This window comes from Manduca sexta, chromosome 24, assembly GCF_014839805.1.
Source record: "Manduca sexta isolate Smith_Timp_Sample1 chromosome 24, JHU_Msex_v1.0, whole genome shotgun sequence".
In the NCBI taxonomy this organism is placed as follows: Eukaryota; Metazoa; Arthropoda; class Insecta; order Lepidoptera; family Sphingidae; genus Manduca; species Manduca sexta.
In genome coordinates, this window is record NC_051138.1 from 12,258,071 (window position 1) to 12,273,799 (window position 15,729).

The 15,729-nt window shown below is 35.5% G+C and overlaps 1 protein-coding gene across 13 annotated transcripts in view; it reads right to left on the minus strand.

Moving 5' to 3' along the window:
- Nucleotides 1-231: 231 nt before the first annotated feature.
- LOC115444119 (CUGBP Elav-like family member 1) overlaps nucleotides 232-15,729 on the minus strand; it is a 465,041-nt gene continuing 449,543 nt past the window's right edge. For 11 of the 13 annotated variants that reach the window (XM_037442236.1, XM_037442234.1, XM_037442235.1 and 8 more), the window contains 6 exons: nucleotides 7,533-7,711; nucleotides 6,579-6,843; nucleotides 5,937-6,167; nucleotides 5,560-5,586; nucleotides 2,572-2,694; nucleotides 232-2,296 (listed from right to left, as the gene is read on the minus strand). In XM_037442236.1, the coding sequence (XP_037298133.1) occupies nucleotides 2,025-2,296; nucleotides 2,572-2,694; nucleotides 5,560-5,586; nucleotides 5,937-6,167; nucleotides 6,579-6,843; nucleotides 7,533-7,711 (1,097 nt within the window). In that variant the 3' untranslated portion in view covers nucleotides 232-2,024. The remainder of the gene's footprint in view (nucleotides 2,297-2,571; nucleotides 2,695-5,559; nucleotides 5,587-5,936; nucleotides 6,168-6,578; nucleotides 6,844-7,532; nucleotides 7,712-15,729) is intronic. The other 2 variants (XM_037442231.1, XM_037442233.1) reach the window with 1 other exon arrangement.

The following is a 15,729-nucleotide window of genomic DNA, read 5'->3' on the forward strand; positions in this document are numbered from 1 at the left end:
AAATCGACCACGGATATGTATTTTTTTTATTTGTACCAGTCATTAAATATACAGCATATCACCATCTATGACAATAATATTTGTTCTTCTTTAGGCTACAGATTATGTATTTAATTGTAACTTAAAAAAATACATGTAGTCTACTATTATAAAGGTTGTACGCCAAGAAGTGCGAGTGAATTTTCATCCTTACGCTTATAATTGGTCATAGTCGATACCAAAGCATTGGCACACTTTACTAATTAAATAATAAAATGAAATAACATTTAGAAAACACAAGATGACTATTTGGTCACAATCTTTAAATTTTAAACAAGAACATAAGAGTTCGTTTTGAAACAAATAAAATATTTGTTTATACTTCAACTATAGGTAGAAGCAAGTAATGAAATGTTACGGAAAAAATATTATTCAACGTATTTCTATAAATAACACGTGTTTTTTTGGGAAAATAAAAAAATTAAACGCATTCGTAATCTTACATTTTTGTTTATCGTGTCCAAAATATTTTTATTTTAAATATACATTGTAGAGTTCGTTAATTTTTTCCGTAACATATAAAAAGGTTTGCAAAGAAAAAAAAACGAATTGCAGTTGCCTAGTGGCAATTAACAGAACAGTGGTGACGAATATAATAGTTCTCTTTTAAATAGAAGAAACAATAGAACATCAAACTTACATTACGAAAATATTCTAATATTAAATACTTACTCTAACAAAAATTTGTTTGACTAAAGGGGCCAGTGTTGGATGTGTTACAAATTAAACATTAAAATGTATCTTGACTGTGATAATAATTAAAATGTTAAAATACACAAAAAAGCACAATAAGTAGTCTAAACGAAAAATGTGTAGATATTTCAAGGTATTAATACGATACATGTCGATCTGACATACTTATTAGCAGTGAAGACATTTAGACGAAGTTATTGAATTATGATATTCATAATATTGCACAATACCAATCATTTATAATCCTGTTGATATTATAAAATCATCAAATGTATTTGTAATTGAACTTTAATTGTTGTTTAATGATCACATTTATAAGCTTTTGATGGATTATGTTTTTGTGTCATTGCTGTTTGTCTTGACTTGAGTCTTAATTGATGTTTTTGTTTTTTATTGTTAATATCACATACGTAGAAGTACTAAGGTAATGTTCCTTAGCTAAACACGGTTTTGTTCTTTCGAAATATCTACACACTTTCACATATTTGACGCAAAGTGAATTTTTTACTTATTTCACGAGAGCCCTTACAGTTTAAGTACACTATTGACAACATGCATGGTAAACAATTAATACACTGATCGCTTTGAGATCATCATACGTTATTTCTAAAATTCTTATAATTTTAAACAAACAAGGAAGGAGGGAAATCTTGACTGTTACTGACAATGGCCACATCAATGAATATAATTTTATACGATTAACTATCAAGTGGTAACATAGAATAAAGAACAAAATAACAAGAAAATAATAATAATAATATAATCCTTGTTCTAGAAGTAACATAGCGGTTACATGAACCTAAGTGAAATACTTATTTGGTAGGTACTTGATAATGCAATCAAGATTCGATTTCCGCGACAAAAACAATATGTACCTATTTTGACACTGACATATTCCGTGGTTATCCAACCAACAGCTCTTTGGTGTCTTACAAACAATCAAAACTTTACCTGAACCCATTAAACTTAATCGTAAAACGTGACTACAACTTATAAGTTATAAAATAATTATATTATTACAATATAATAATAAACATTTTGGGGAATACTTTGGAAACGATAAATCCTTTGACACAAACCTTAACCTTACTCATACTTAATAGTTAACAACTGTGCACTGTGGACTGTCGTTCTCGAACGCTCATCACCGACGTACTCAGTATCAGTTCATGTGCATCACAAAACAACGTTCGAATACTTACAACATCTTATCCAACTGTGTATAATTAATTATTTTTTTTGTAACATTTTCTCTTTTTGATAAATTCACTAGGAACGAGTTCTGGAATTCTCTAGTACGGTCTCGATAGTTCTTTAGAACGTTTCAATTGAACTTTAAGTCTCTTTGTACCTATTTGGAAGCCGTTCATGGCCTGTATGGCCGCCTGCGCGGAGGCGGCGTTGTCGTACGAGACGAAGCCGAAACACTTGGATAGATTCGTCTGTTTGTCTATGAACACTTTGGCCGATATTACGTGGCCGAACGGCAGGAACGTCGACGCGAGGTCCGTGTCCGTGAACTCCTGCGGCAGGTGGTATATGAACAGGTTGCCGCCTTCGGGACCTGCAAATTACAATAAAACATCGATTAGGCTATAGAATATATTTTGAATGGAGTCAAACTTTTGTTTTTAACTGGTATCTTTGTTAGTCGAGGTAAAAAACTAAATTTTACTTTAAGTTACAACCGTACATTATTACAGTACTTATTATTATTTCAACCCTTTTTTTTTAAAAGCGGACTCTGCAGTAGATACAACTATTTCTGTCACTGTGAGATCAATGTTTGGCAATAATTCCTATTATAAACGTTATACAATACTATATAACATTACATACCTTCAACCTGCTTGCCAGCTGCAGCAGCGGCAGCGGATCCTAGAACCGAGCCAAGTGGCGCTGCCGCGAACGCCGTTCCGAACTGCGCAGCGTACGCCGAACCAAGCGGCTCGGCTGTCGACCCTGCAACGTTAAAAATTTGTATACTCGCGTATTAATGAAACGCGTGATTATTTGGAAATAATGATATCGTTAATGTATATACCTTCAAAATATGAAGTTTATTTTTTGATATTCTGCGTTGAAAAAATACTTGAATAATTTTTATCTAGCTTAAGAATTAACTATCATCTTTATGTGTTACCTATAGGGAAAGTCATGGGTTATGAGAATGTATTTTAAGACATTTTTATGATAACATTTACTTAAATACATCTTTAAAAACGTTTATGGGTACGTTCCTTTTATGATTCATAAGTCAGTAGGAGTCTTTATTGGAACACAAATTAAGAAAAAAGTTGGTATTTAATCGTTCAAAGTTGAAACAAAAACGTTGAATAAAGCTAATCAGCAGCACAAAGTAAGCCTAATCTAATAAGATATTATTAAAATAACCTAAGCAACATTATTTTATATTAAAATATCTATTTTTTGTGAGACCACCTTAACTGCAGATATCAGTGAAGTATAATTCCGAAGATTTATCAATAAATAATATTAACATACTATAGTGTAAAATATTTATCAAGGTGCCGGAGTAAAATTATGCCTCAAATAACTATTATTTCTTTAAGAATTAGGCTTGTAGAGGTAACTTTAAAAGCAGTTTGTTTAAAAACTTTGCTTCGTTTCTGCACTGGTGATAGTATACCATTGAATATTTTACACAATTGAAAAAAATATATATTTTGAAATTTTACAAAATTATCATGCCAGTCATAACGCATTTTGATGCAATTTATACACACGTACATACTAAAGCGATGACACACAACTGTTGTACACTCACATATAAAACCTTTCAATATTAGTTCGTATTTCTACACTTTCATGCAATGTATGTTGTTAATTCACATAAAATGAACATAGTTGCAAATAGTTTTGTGGTCACTCTGTTGTTAATATCGAAATGTTATTAACTAACGAATATAGAAATATATTAGATACAAAAAAAAAAATACAAATAAATGTATTTACAATAAACGGTAAAATAAAAAGTAGCAAATAAAATAACTCAATAGCCAAGGATTTTATGCAGACTTAATAAAACCGTCATGGTAGCCCTTTTGTTATGCAGAAATATTCTCTTATGATGTATTTTTAGAATTGATAATTGTAAACACTCATGCACCCTTAGAAATGAAGGGTTTAAATTTAATAATTCTAATTTCTAATGATTACGAAATGTTAATTGCAATATAAATCTTAGTTTCTCATTTGTAGATCAGTGTATTGGAATCCGGAGATTATTCACATACCTAGACCATATGTTAGCAATGTCCAAATTTGCTTTTTTGATGAATCGTACGTCCATATTACTATTATATTTAAATATACCTATTTTATGGCTGCAATCAATACAATAATTGATTTAGTGCAGTACATTGTTGGAAACTGGACATGTTTCTAACTCGTCTAATCACGGCTGATGTCATATAACTTGATCGCTCGGCAAAATATATGCGCGCACAAGGAACAAAATTTTTCGTAATTTTTTCTTCAAATTGATGAAAGAATTGTAATATTAATGAGCTATTTTACAACATTGCAGCTCCACAAGCTAGATGTATGAATTTACTTTAAAAATCGTATTTCTATATATTCGACATTGGCAATCAAGCTATGTGCTTTATACCTACGCTTTGCGTACATATTTACAAATTAAAATCAATAGGCAGACAGCATTTCGTAGCAGTTTTGCTATGTTACGGAGCCTAAAGCAAAATAATGCTAAATAACAGAACCTATTAGTGATGTGCCGAGCCGTTAAAATTACAATCAAGGTTATTTACACAAGTTGGTGAGAGTCAAGTTAATTTGAATAAGAGTTTCAAATATTTAAAATTATGTATCTGGTGTTTTTCTCATTTCGTGTCAGGTACAGTAACATTTCACGCATATAGGTATGTATTTTTCTATATTCGTTTAAATCATACATATGCGAACCAGTGGTTGCGAAATATTTACATTTTCATGTTACGTTAAGTATGACTGACGGAGTTTTTGTAGAGTGACAAAAGCTGCAAAACTTTCCTCTTTACAAGTTGCAACACGAATTTACCAGTACTGAATGTTTCCATAGAAGCGATAATCTGTTAGTATCATGTGATCTATTAGCTCGTAACGAATATTATCACCCACATTTCGTCTCGGCACATCCCTATTTAATATAAATGCAAACACAAACGTCATACCAAGCCACGCCTAGACAATTGCGCTAAATGAGGTAAACATCATTATTCTGCATTAGAAACCTTGAGAAACCATCACGACTCCTTCGTTTTCCTATAACAATGTTTTAAGTGTTATGCGAGTATTATTGAGTTATTAAATGATTCATTAGCATTTGTATGCGCTCACAAGGCAACCGTGTATTGTTTCCTTGAAGGAAAGTGATGATGTAAAACATTGTGCATTGTGGATTTGATTCATAGTCAATATGTCACATGAGATGGAAGCTTGTTCGTAAAATAGTTTTTGTATAGTTATAACATCTTTGAAAATGGAAAATTTTATTTAGTATTCGAGGAATAAATGGCATTACCAATGCAATGCAATCGAGAGTCGAGAATGAAGTATTTTGCGTAAAAACAAATATTTTTTTTATCCAACCTAGACTTGCCAGGATTACTTTGGACCGAACAAGAAATCATTTGCGCCACACTTTGATCAAAATCATGATTGAAATTATATTCGTGTTTTATATTATATTTATTATTTAAATATTTTTTACCTCATTTAACCCAATCGTTCTAGTTAATCAAAGAATCCGTCATTCCATACAAAGATGTAAAAACACACAGCTCTATTTTTTTATAGTTTTTTTACCTGTAATGTTAGTCTTCCCGAGAAGACCTGAAGGGTGAAAATTTTCATCGTTAATTTTTAATTCATTTTTATTTTTATTTTGTATATCGTTCAACACAATTTTATTGTCAAACCTGAAACTGGAAAGCGTTCGAACAAATATTATTGATATAAATAAAACGTTTTGTGTTACTTTAAGTTGTATGTCTAAATTTCTGACTACGCTATAGATTTGAAAAAATAAATCTTAATATCTCCACCACAAGATGTACGAACTTTATGCTTTAAATGAAACTAATTCTATAGTAAATGATTCATGATAAAATCGTATTCAAGAGGGTAGAACCTAAAAACTGAAAACAACGCCATCTATCTTTACAGAAATCACTATCACTTACATAGCTGCGGAGCGGGCGGTTGCGGCGCAGCGGCCGGCGCTATCGGTGCGACCGCTTGCGACTGCGTCACCACTGGTGGTTGAGTTATGGCGGCCAGTGCGGCCAGGTTCTGTACCGACACTGGCGCGAGTAACCCGCCGAGCTGTTCAGCCGCACCCACGCCTCCCACTCCCCCCACGCCGCTCCCGCTCAGCCCTGCACCATTGAAACCTATATCCTGATAGTTAACACCTAGGGGGAAACGAAATAAAAAAACATGTAACAAACAAAAAAAAAACAGGGCAAATAAAAAAGGATGGTATGGGTTTTTCTGAAAATTAACTGGGATGGAACATAATAATATATTGTCAAAAAATTAAAACCTAAAATAAGAGGGGGGAAAACAAAATATAGAACAACATAAAGGTTTAAACAAACATTGGAAATAGAAAAATTGGGTATACTACGAGGCGGTTCAAGAGATTTCTGTACATTTTCTGAGAAAATGTTATATTTTTCAAAGATTTTTCATATTAAACTTTAAATGTTCTTTACATATTTCTTTAAACACTTCAAATACAAATGTAAAATTTTATCTTGCAATTTTCCCATTTCTAACAAAATGTAACCAGGTCAGTGGTCCTGACCGTACTCTAAACGGACCTTGTAGTAATGTAGAGCCCTGTCCCTGCAACAGTTGCTGTTGCAGCCCGACGGCCTGCAGTTGCTGCAACAGTTGCAGCTGCGTGGCCGGCGACAGCGCCGCCTCGGACGCGAGGTACGCCGTCGGCGCCACTGGCGTCGTTAGCCCCCATAGACTCGCCTGCATCGCCTGCAGCTTCTTTTGCTCTTTCTCCTTTTGCGTGTCCGCGAATTTAACTACTAGTGGCGCCGAACACCCTTCCATTGTTTGACTGTGGTGTAGCGACTGTAAAGATTAATTAAAAACTTTTTCAATACATGCTACAAAGGACAACGTTTTTGAGGATATTTATGTACCTAGAACTGTCAACCCTTACTAGGGCGGCCAGGTGGTCTAAGGGTTAAACCATTTCAGTAGTAGAGCAGGGCCGTGCTCAGCAGTGGGAAAGTATTAAATACAGGCTTAGTATTTTTATAATAAATATACGTACGAGTTCAGTTCATCTACACCTTAAATTTTAGGTATCCATCGTGTTTATCTTTTCTGGACATTAGAAACATTGATGTTCCCATAACAGGCTGACATCTCATAAAATTACGTATCAAGTAGTCTAGTAACGAAATACCGACCGCTGTCTAGTGCCCAGGCAGCGAACAATACGAGAAAATATGATGTACCTAATATAATACGTATATAAGATAATATATGACGAATATAAGATAATATGAATGAATTTATTTATCATTATCATATTAATTTGCCACACCTATTCTTTCTTTCTTTTTTTTTCTTTTTAATTCTCCACAAAAACCGTCTGAAATGTAACTCGACAACTCAACTTTGCAACTAAAATGAGTAATTGTTATTGGCTTTCAAATTATTGTTAAACAGTTATATATATGATTTGTTAAACAGCTGTTATTATTCTATAAAATAAAAAAAAAAATGTAGTCTCTATTATATCGTGTACCAACCTTAATGGCCGCGATGGCCGCTTGTTTAGAAACGAAAGTGACGAAAGCGCAGCCCTTGCTTTGGCCCTGTGCGTCGCGCAGCACCGTGCACTCCTCGATAGCCCCGTGGCCCGCGAACAGCGCTCGCACGTCATTCTCCGCTAGCTTCTTATTCAGCATACCGACGAATAGTTTCCGTTCTGTTGGCAAGGAGATGGATTCGGTTAGTGTATTCTTGGATAAACACATTATTCGTTTAATAAATTAAAATAAAATCACAACACGCGATGCAGTTCACGAGGTTTTTGATTCAACTATTATTAGCAGGTAGCATAAAATGTATAAAAACTTTCAATTTCCAGTGTAAACTTTATGGAAACTGATAATAGGTAGTTTACCGGTTATATCATAAAAAAATTACTGATACTTATAATATCATGTAATATTTATTAACAATTATTTTATTTTGTTCTTATTCCGAGTGAAAACGTCTAAGCGCTAATAAATTATAAATCAACAGACGCTCAACCACTGAATCTCAAAATAAACCAGAAACAATATGCTGCCGACACCTCATACATACACATCAATACTCGCGCAAGGAAGCACGCTTCCTTTGTGATCCACCTTTGAAAATTTAAACGGTGGACTCCAACGCATCTCATTTACATAGGCCATTATTGCCGGAGACAAATGTATCGCACAACTCGAGTCGTCGTCAGAAATCCGTCGACAAAGATTCCTCGCATGCAGCGCCGACTCCGGGGGTTAAAAGCGAATTTACGACGCTCCGGCACGCCGCGAACACTCGTAAACCATTTCCGCATGCCTGCATACGGGTATTCGGTAAATCTTTGTATATTAAAATTGTAAAAGAGCACGCACGATTATATTTATCATGATAGAAGCCATTGATTGATGAGCTATAAATTGGTTGTATTTGGGACCCTGAAACGTACGTTTAATGATATGTACCTATGTCATTTCTAAAGTATTGTATTCGGGTCAGATTTCCAAGGCTTTATTCCGGCCTAACTCCATTATAGTGTAGAACATCCGACATTCCGCTACGTATCGTCCTTGACATATACTATAATTTCATACGAACTGCTGTTGAAATCTGACCGAAAATCTGTTGATAAAATATTAAATAAGCTTCAAGAGTGACCCGCCGGCGTAAACTCCGTCATATCATGGAATGGTATAAATTGTATGACGCGATGCATAAAACTCAACAAACATTTGAACATGACAACACACATTAAAATGTGCAAACACAGCTCGTTGATGAATTTATTTCGACTTCAAAGCTCACAGTGCGAATACAATACAACGTCACGGTTGCCGCGCGAAATACAACATTCGGCTTTTCCAATCCCCGGCGGGCCCGAGCCCCGCCGAAATTGAAAAGGTACAGGCGCCCGTATGGCTACAAATATTTCATGCCCGCAAAATCAGCACGCTTGCACGGAGATTAGCATGAAAATGGCGCGAGAAAACGAGCCCGGATCCCGCGAAAAACTCACTCGGTGCGGGCGCGCGTACCCTAATTTCCAGCGCTTTGCTTTTATACACCGGGTGAATGTTTAAAATCGAGATGAACATACGCGGAAACGTTTCGCGCACGTCATTTTCGATCGCAAATACCCGCGGCCATTGTGTCGTGTTTCTTTTGATCTTTAACACCGCGTGTTGAGACTTGAATCAAACTGGGGTGGACATTTAATTAATCGTAGGCATTCGTCATTTTATTACTGCATGAGACAATTTTGAGACTCGGCATATAATAATAGATAGTTACAACTACGATTATCTACGTATTAAAGGTTTATATTAAGCGAGAATAACGTCGTTAACTCAATAGATTAGCGACTATATTTGCCAACTATATAAACAAGTCTCAAATTACATTATCATTCGCGGAATTTAAACGGCGCAACATAACAAGATACAAAACGGCTAACGCGTTGGAGCGCGGATGCAATACAAAACTATTGAAATAAACATAGGGCCGGTGGACATTAACGAGTACTTACAATATTTAAACTGAATCCGCGCGGCTTAAGTACGGAGTAATCAGTTTAAATGCACGAGTAATTGTATACTTAGAACAAATAAGGCTTTAAAATGTTAATGCTTTAAGTGCGCCATCGGGCTTGTAACGGCATCGTTCGTTAAACAATTTACATAACCTCCGGAATGAGCCGCCGCGCCGTGCGCTTGCTGTCTGTAGGGGCTCGGGGTTAAAAAGGCCACTTTGCTTGAATCATAATACGTACTTCAGACAGCGAAACGGGCGTCTTAATTAGGCAAAGTTAGTTTATATAGTCGTCGTGAATTTTGAATATCTTTTTAAGTATATATTGTGTTCGTGAGGTATTCAAACTCTAAAGAAAGAAATATCCAACTTGAATGAGGAATCGAGAGAAACATTTCGCTCGCAGCTCCCTTGCGTTGTCACTAGACCGAGATGGCTAATCTCAGAGTAAAAATTATATCACTAACAGGAACATGCAGCTAGTACAGTAGACAGAGATAAAACGTTTGTATTTTTTCCATAACAATAAACATTGGAATCACGAAACCACAATATGATTAAAAATAAAACTTAGAATCGTGCGGTAATTCTCTATGACGGATGGTCGAATTCCTCGGGCTTATGAAACAAGGAATTGCTAATAAGTATCTGAAAGATTATGGTAGAGTCACATATACAGAGAATAAATGAAGAATTCTCTTTACCCGTCAAGTGTATATGGACAGTAAAGTTTTAGAGAGATAAAGCGATCATGCGGCCTAAAGACATGAAGAAATTATACGCTGCAGATCTACAGAGATGTAGATATTAGCTGCATATTCACTCTATCCTTTTGTTGTAGAGTGGTGAATATTCCTGGGGTATTATCAATATTTTCTTAATTCATTGTGCATGCCGGTAGAGACCAGGTTGGCATTATTGTCACAGGATCTCTCTAAATAGCGCCTTTTCTATGAAGAAATACCCCCTTTTGTGAAGTTAGTACGCATTACAGGACATTTCGTAATGAATTTACGTGTCAACGTTAGGTATATTCCCCCCGGAATCTATTGCAAAGTGAATACAATCGCTGAGAACGTTCTAACGATTAACACACGTGTTTGTTTAATGAGTTTTTGAAATTGCTTTTTAAAAAGGTTTTAAGTGTTGTCGTGTTTCGTGAGCGTGCACTCGACCTTCGAGCGAAATGTATTCATTTAAAATGCACAGTGTATTCATTTAATTAGTGTTGTGAACGAACAAAACGCAACATTGTGTACATTTTGAATTAATAAATGTTCGTATATCCCATCGATTAAAAAACTTTTTACTGTGTTTTAGGAATTAATTATGTTATACAATGTAATAAAAAACTAAGGTAATAAATCAGTGACTAGTTAAGACATTGATTTTGTTTTCTTTTGTTAATGGTGCATAATATAGTGCGGATTAGATTGTAACACGCACGTAGCAATTACTATTTGAAATAAACAAATATTATATTAGTTAAATAAGCATACCAACATAATATTTATTTCTAGAAAAAAATATAAGAATTTATTATTGTATAATACAATAAATATTACGTAAGATTAATGCACCTGCTTAATTAATAATGATACTATGCCGCGGCACTCATTTCCTACACGGCATAAAACAGCTCGTGTTATGCTGGCAACACAAAAAATCTCCGTCGTACATCATAAAGCGGAAGTGTTGCCAACCTAACAATATTTATTGTCAACTTGATTTAATACCAGACAATGCGTTATTTTGTATGCAAACTAAGCATTGTTTCTAACGTATCAGAAATATAGGCAAAATTGTGTGAATAGAAAACATTTGTTTGTTTTTAAAGTTTATCGAATATTGTTGCTCATAAATTTGTTTTATACATATGCAATAATGAATAATAATAATATTATTAATAATAAATAGCAGTTGCTAGGCATAGTGGTATTCTTGTAAGATAAATTAATAAACGTAAACAAATATCTACCTGCTATTTTTTATTCTTTGAATATAGTATGACGTTGAAAACCGTCAATATAAACATGCTTTTATAGAAAGACATTACAACTTTTCAACTCTCGAGTTGAAGAGAGAACTTCGAGAGAACGTACCTAACCGCCACCGAGGATCCCAAGCGACAACTCAGTCAAAGTCGCATCAAAGACAAGTTCGCAGTTCCATCATGCGGCGGCCATTGTGCGAAACTGTCACGCGCCGGTATCTCGCATCGTGACGCCGTAAATATCATCCTTCACGTCTCAGAGTGCGTATGCTTGTTACCTTTACGCGGCTAAGTGCGAGTTATGAGAGTGCGCGCGGTTATCTGACCGGTGTAGTGCTTCGGGGGGCGAGGGGGGGTCGTTAGGCCCCTAAATGAGATAAGCTGAGCGTTCGTATTAAACTTTTTCTGTCGGTACGGACTATTATGCTTTAAGGCTATATTTGACACTGATGATTTGACATGTTAGAGTATAGTAACTAGTGGGTCATCTGATGATAAAATTACTACAATGTATCAGGAATTCGAGTATGTGTCTGTTTTAGAATGGAACGGTAGGAGCAAATTTTTGGGGTTTTGAAAGTGTCAAAATTATGGTGCACTCACTGGCCGCGTTAAATGCGACTCAAAGATATTTCACGAGGGATTTTTTATTATAGTTCGCTTAAGATACTTTAGGACAATTTTATGTTTTAGTTGGCATATTGATTTTTAATATAGTGATTAGTAAAGCCGTTAGCAGATTAAAATTTATTGTAGAGTAAGGTGCGTATCACGCCACTCTAACACCATCGGTCTGATGTTCTGATTTATTATAAATAATAAATAATAATATCAGCCCTGTATTATATACTGTCCCACTGTTGGGCACGGGCTTCCTCTACTACTGAGAGGGATTAGGCCTTAGTCCACCACGCTGGCCCAGTGCGGACTCCATACACCCTCGAAAATTCCTATAGAGAATTTCTCAGGTATGCAGGTGTCCTCACGATGTTTTCCTTCACCATTAAAGCAAGCGATAATTCACAAAGAATACACACATATTTTTTTAGAAAAATCAGAGGTGTGTGCCCTTGGGATTTGAACCTGCGGACATTCGTCTCGGCAGTCCGTTCCACAACCAACTAGGCTATCGCCACTTTATTATGTTAATACTTTATTATGTTAATCTGAAATAAATTGTGCCATATTTAGACGCACAATAACTTATGCATATGCAAATCCATGTTAAACGGCTGGTGGTTTAACCGGGCCCTCTAACAGTACTTTAATTCACAACTTTCACTTATGGTTGTAAGTGCCGTCAGTGCAATAGAAGGTGCGAATACAGGTCCGCCTCTCATTGTTATAATGATGGGTGTATTGTTCTGTATGAAGTATTTTTTTAAGGATTATAACATAACATACCACTAGTATAAATGTAAAAGTTTGTAAATAAGTTTTATGCCATTAGATGTCGATTAGAAATCCACACATAAACTATCTAATTATTATATTTGAATAATATTTTGGCAAAATATAATGTAGAATATAATGATCTCGGAATAGGAGGTTTTTTATCCCGAATAAATGCATTGTGGGGTTTTTATTCGAGAAGTTGCACGCGAGAGCAGTAGCCAGCTAGACCCATTATAAATAAATTGTATTATTTTATTCAGTCATATTAATTTGATATGGGGGACAACGATCCCTAAAGCTTTCATCCAAATACGGCCCTGTACTAACAACGCACAGAAACGACACACTGACACACTCATTTACATTAGCGAGTTATCGTGAAAACTGAACGTTAGAGATCATTACTGAGGGCGGTCGAAGCGTGAATTTGTATGCAAATGTCTTCTCACAATGACTATGCTAATGCATGAGTGTAGTTTACGAGGTCGCGACCTTGACTTAAATGAGATATCCGAACATTTTCTAGTGCTACGCCATGCGTGTGCTACGGCATAGCTACGTAGTAGAGTGGTGGGTAATGTCCGCCCACGCGACGTAGCGCGTAGCGGCGTAGCAGATGTAGAGATGGATTTAAGATAAACATTTTTTATGTGTTGAAGTATTTAAAATTATATTACATCTGCTCGTTATCAGGGTTCTATATCTTTTGTAAACTAACGAATCCAAATTTATCGAAGAGAAACCACAAAATGAAGACGAAAAATAACCCAACCCAATAAGCAAAGATACAAGAAACCATCCGTAAACGCAACGCCAAAGATATATCCGGAACAGACGCTGTATTTGCATCAACGAGCTAATGAGAAGTAATCCTAATTACGTGAAAGCTCTCCCAGGCGCCAATCCGCACCGCCTCAGACACCGTAGCGGGGAAAACTAATTTTCACTTTATTAAGTTGTTGCCTGAAATTTGTCAAAAGTCGTTAACATCGCTTCGCGGCCTGTTTGCATCGTTTGTTTAATTTGTACACCTATTTTGGATCCTGTTTAAACTTTTCAATAGTGATAAAAATTAACTATTTTTCGGATTTTATCGCGATTTTTAATATTTTACTTTTCTCCCGACTTTTTCAATAGTGGATATAATTGATTCACAAAACGGTTAATAAGGAAAAACTATTTAAATTAATAAAATTCTTGACTCTGACGGTAAACTCTCCACGCAGCGGTAACTCTAGAAGTATGATAGTTTTAAAGGCATTGCTTATGATAGGATACGTAAATTAGAATTTTTTTTTAAGGAAGCCACAGTTCACCTGCCATATTGCTCATAGTAATGAATCCATCCTGTGTAGTATATATAACATTTTGGGAGGGTATTTGCAATAAAAACACTTTTGACTGACCGAGGTTGTTGAGCAATGACGCTCACACTGGTCGGATGGTGATATCCTTATGAAAGTATTTCTGTTAAATGAGTGGTGGATAATTTTATTTCAATCAAAATCGGTTCCTAACAATATAATAATAAAGACCCACATCAACAAACAACAAACTTATCCTGATGATCCCCTATCTAAATCAGTTACGTCCCCAAAATCAGTCTTACAAAACTCCCCGACGCGTCCAACTTCAGCGGCGAATTATCCGGCTTGCTTGCACAAATTACATAACAAACACGGCGCAATCCGCGCGGCATTGTTTCTCGTTTGCCGCCGTTATTCTGGAGAGCTACGCGCTCCGCTCGTATTTATCTCGCGTACTTATTTGACGAGACTTTATTATGTACGCTAGCTTTTCAGCGGATCTCGCGGCGTGCGGAATACACGCTGCGAATGTAGGGTTGGCGCGTCGGGTGAAAATTATTTTTCGATTCGTGGATATTTCAATGTGTTATATTATTTTAACGTCCGGGTGTATTAATGTACGTGAGGTACTTAGTACGGTTCACTAGTCAAAAGCCGGAATATAAATCAGATTTTAGATTCGATAAAAACGATTGAGTTGTTTTTAGAACGTATAAAAGTTTCGTGAATCGTGTGTGCCCTATTTAATTCTAGGTTAGCCATTAGCGTTAAACGGTGTTTATTCAAATATTTAATGGTCATTTTCATAGTTATGATAACATTGTGATATTATTTATTGATTCAAGTACGCATGGAAAAATTTTGGAGTCTTAAGAAGCATACTCTAAAATTACAGTACATACCGGATTATTTTTCAACACTTGGCCAAATGAAGTCATTTGTACTGACGTATACTTTTTTTAGACAATGAACTATGAAGCATGAGTTGTACCACTGATCTTGATTTTACAATGCAGTCACGAAAATATTTATTCTATTGCTCATCGACAGCCCTGAGTAAAATCCTCATTTCCTCAAAACTAGACGCGAGCTCGTTGACAACGAGTGGGAATGTTGTACGATTAATTTTAAATTGCATTGGCCCAATTACAAGACGTACGCTGTGTTGTGACGTCACAAATTAAATTTTAAATTACGAACGGACTGGGGGAGACTTTATTGCCTGCAGCCGGTAATGATATGCACTTTGAAAAGAGTCTTTATTTTTTTTTGACAATTTATTGAGACCTTAATTTACAATGGATTTATTATATATTCGCCGTTTCATTCGTTCGCGAGGAAAAATGTTTACTGTTTCAGAATTGGTATGGAATAAAGAAACTACGTTCGAACGAACAAAGCTCGTCTCCACTGACGCGGAAACCCCTTCAAAACGCAAATGTAAGTTCGCTCGAGATGAAATGTTTCAAATTAAGACCGTTCGAG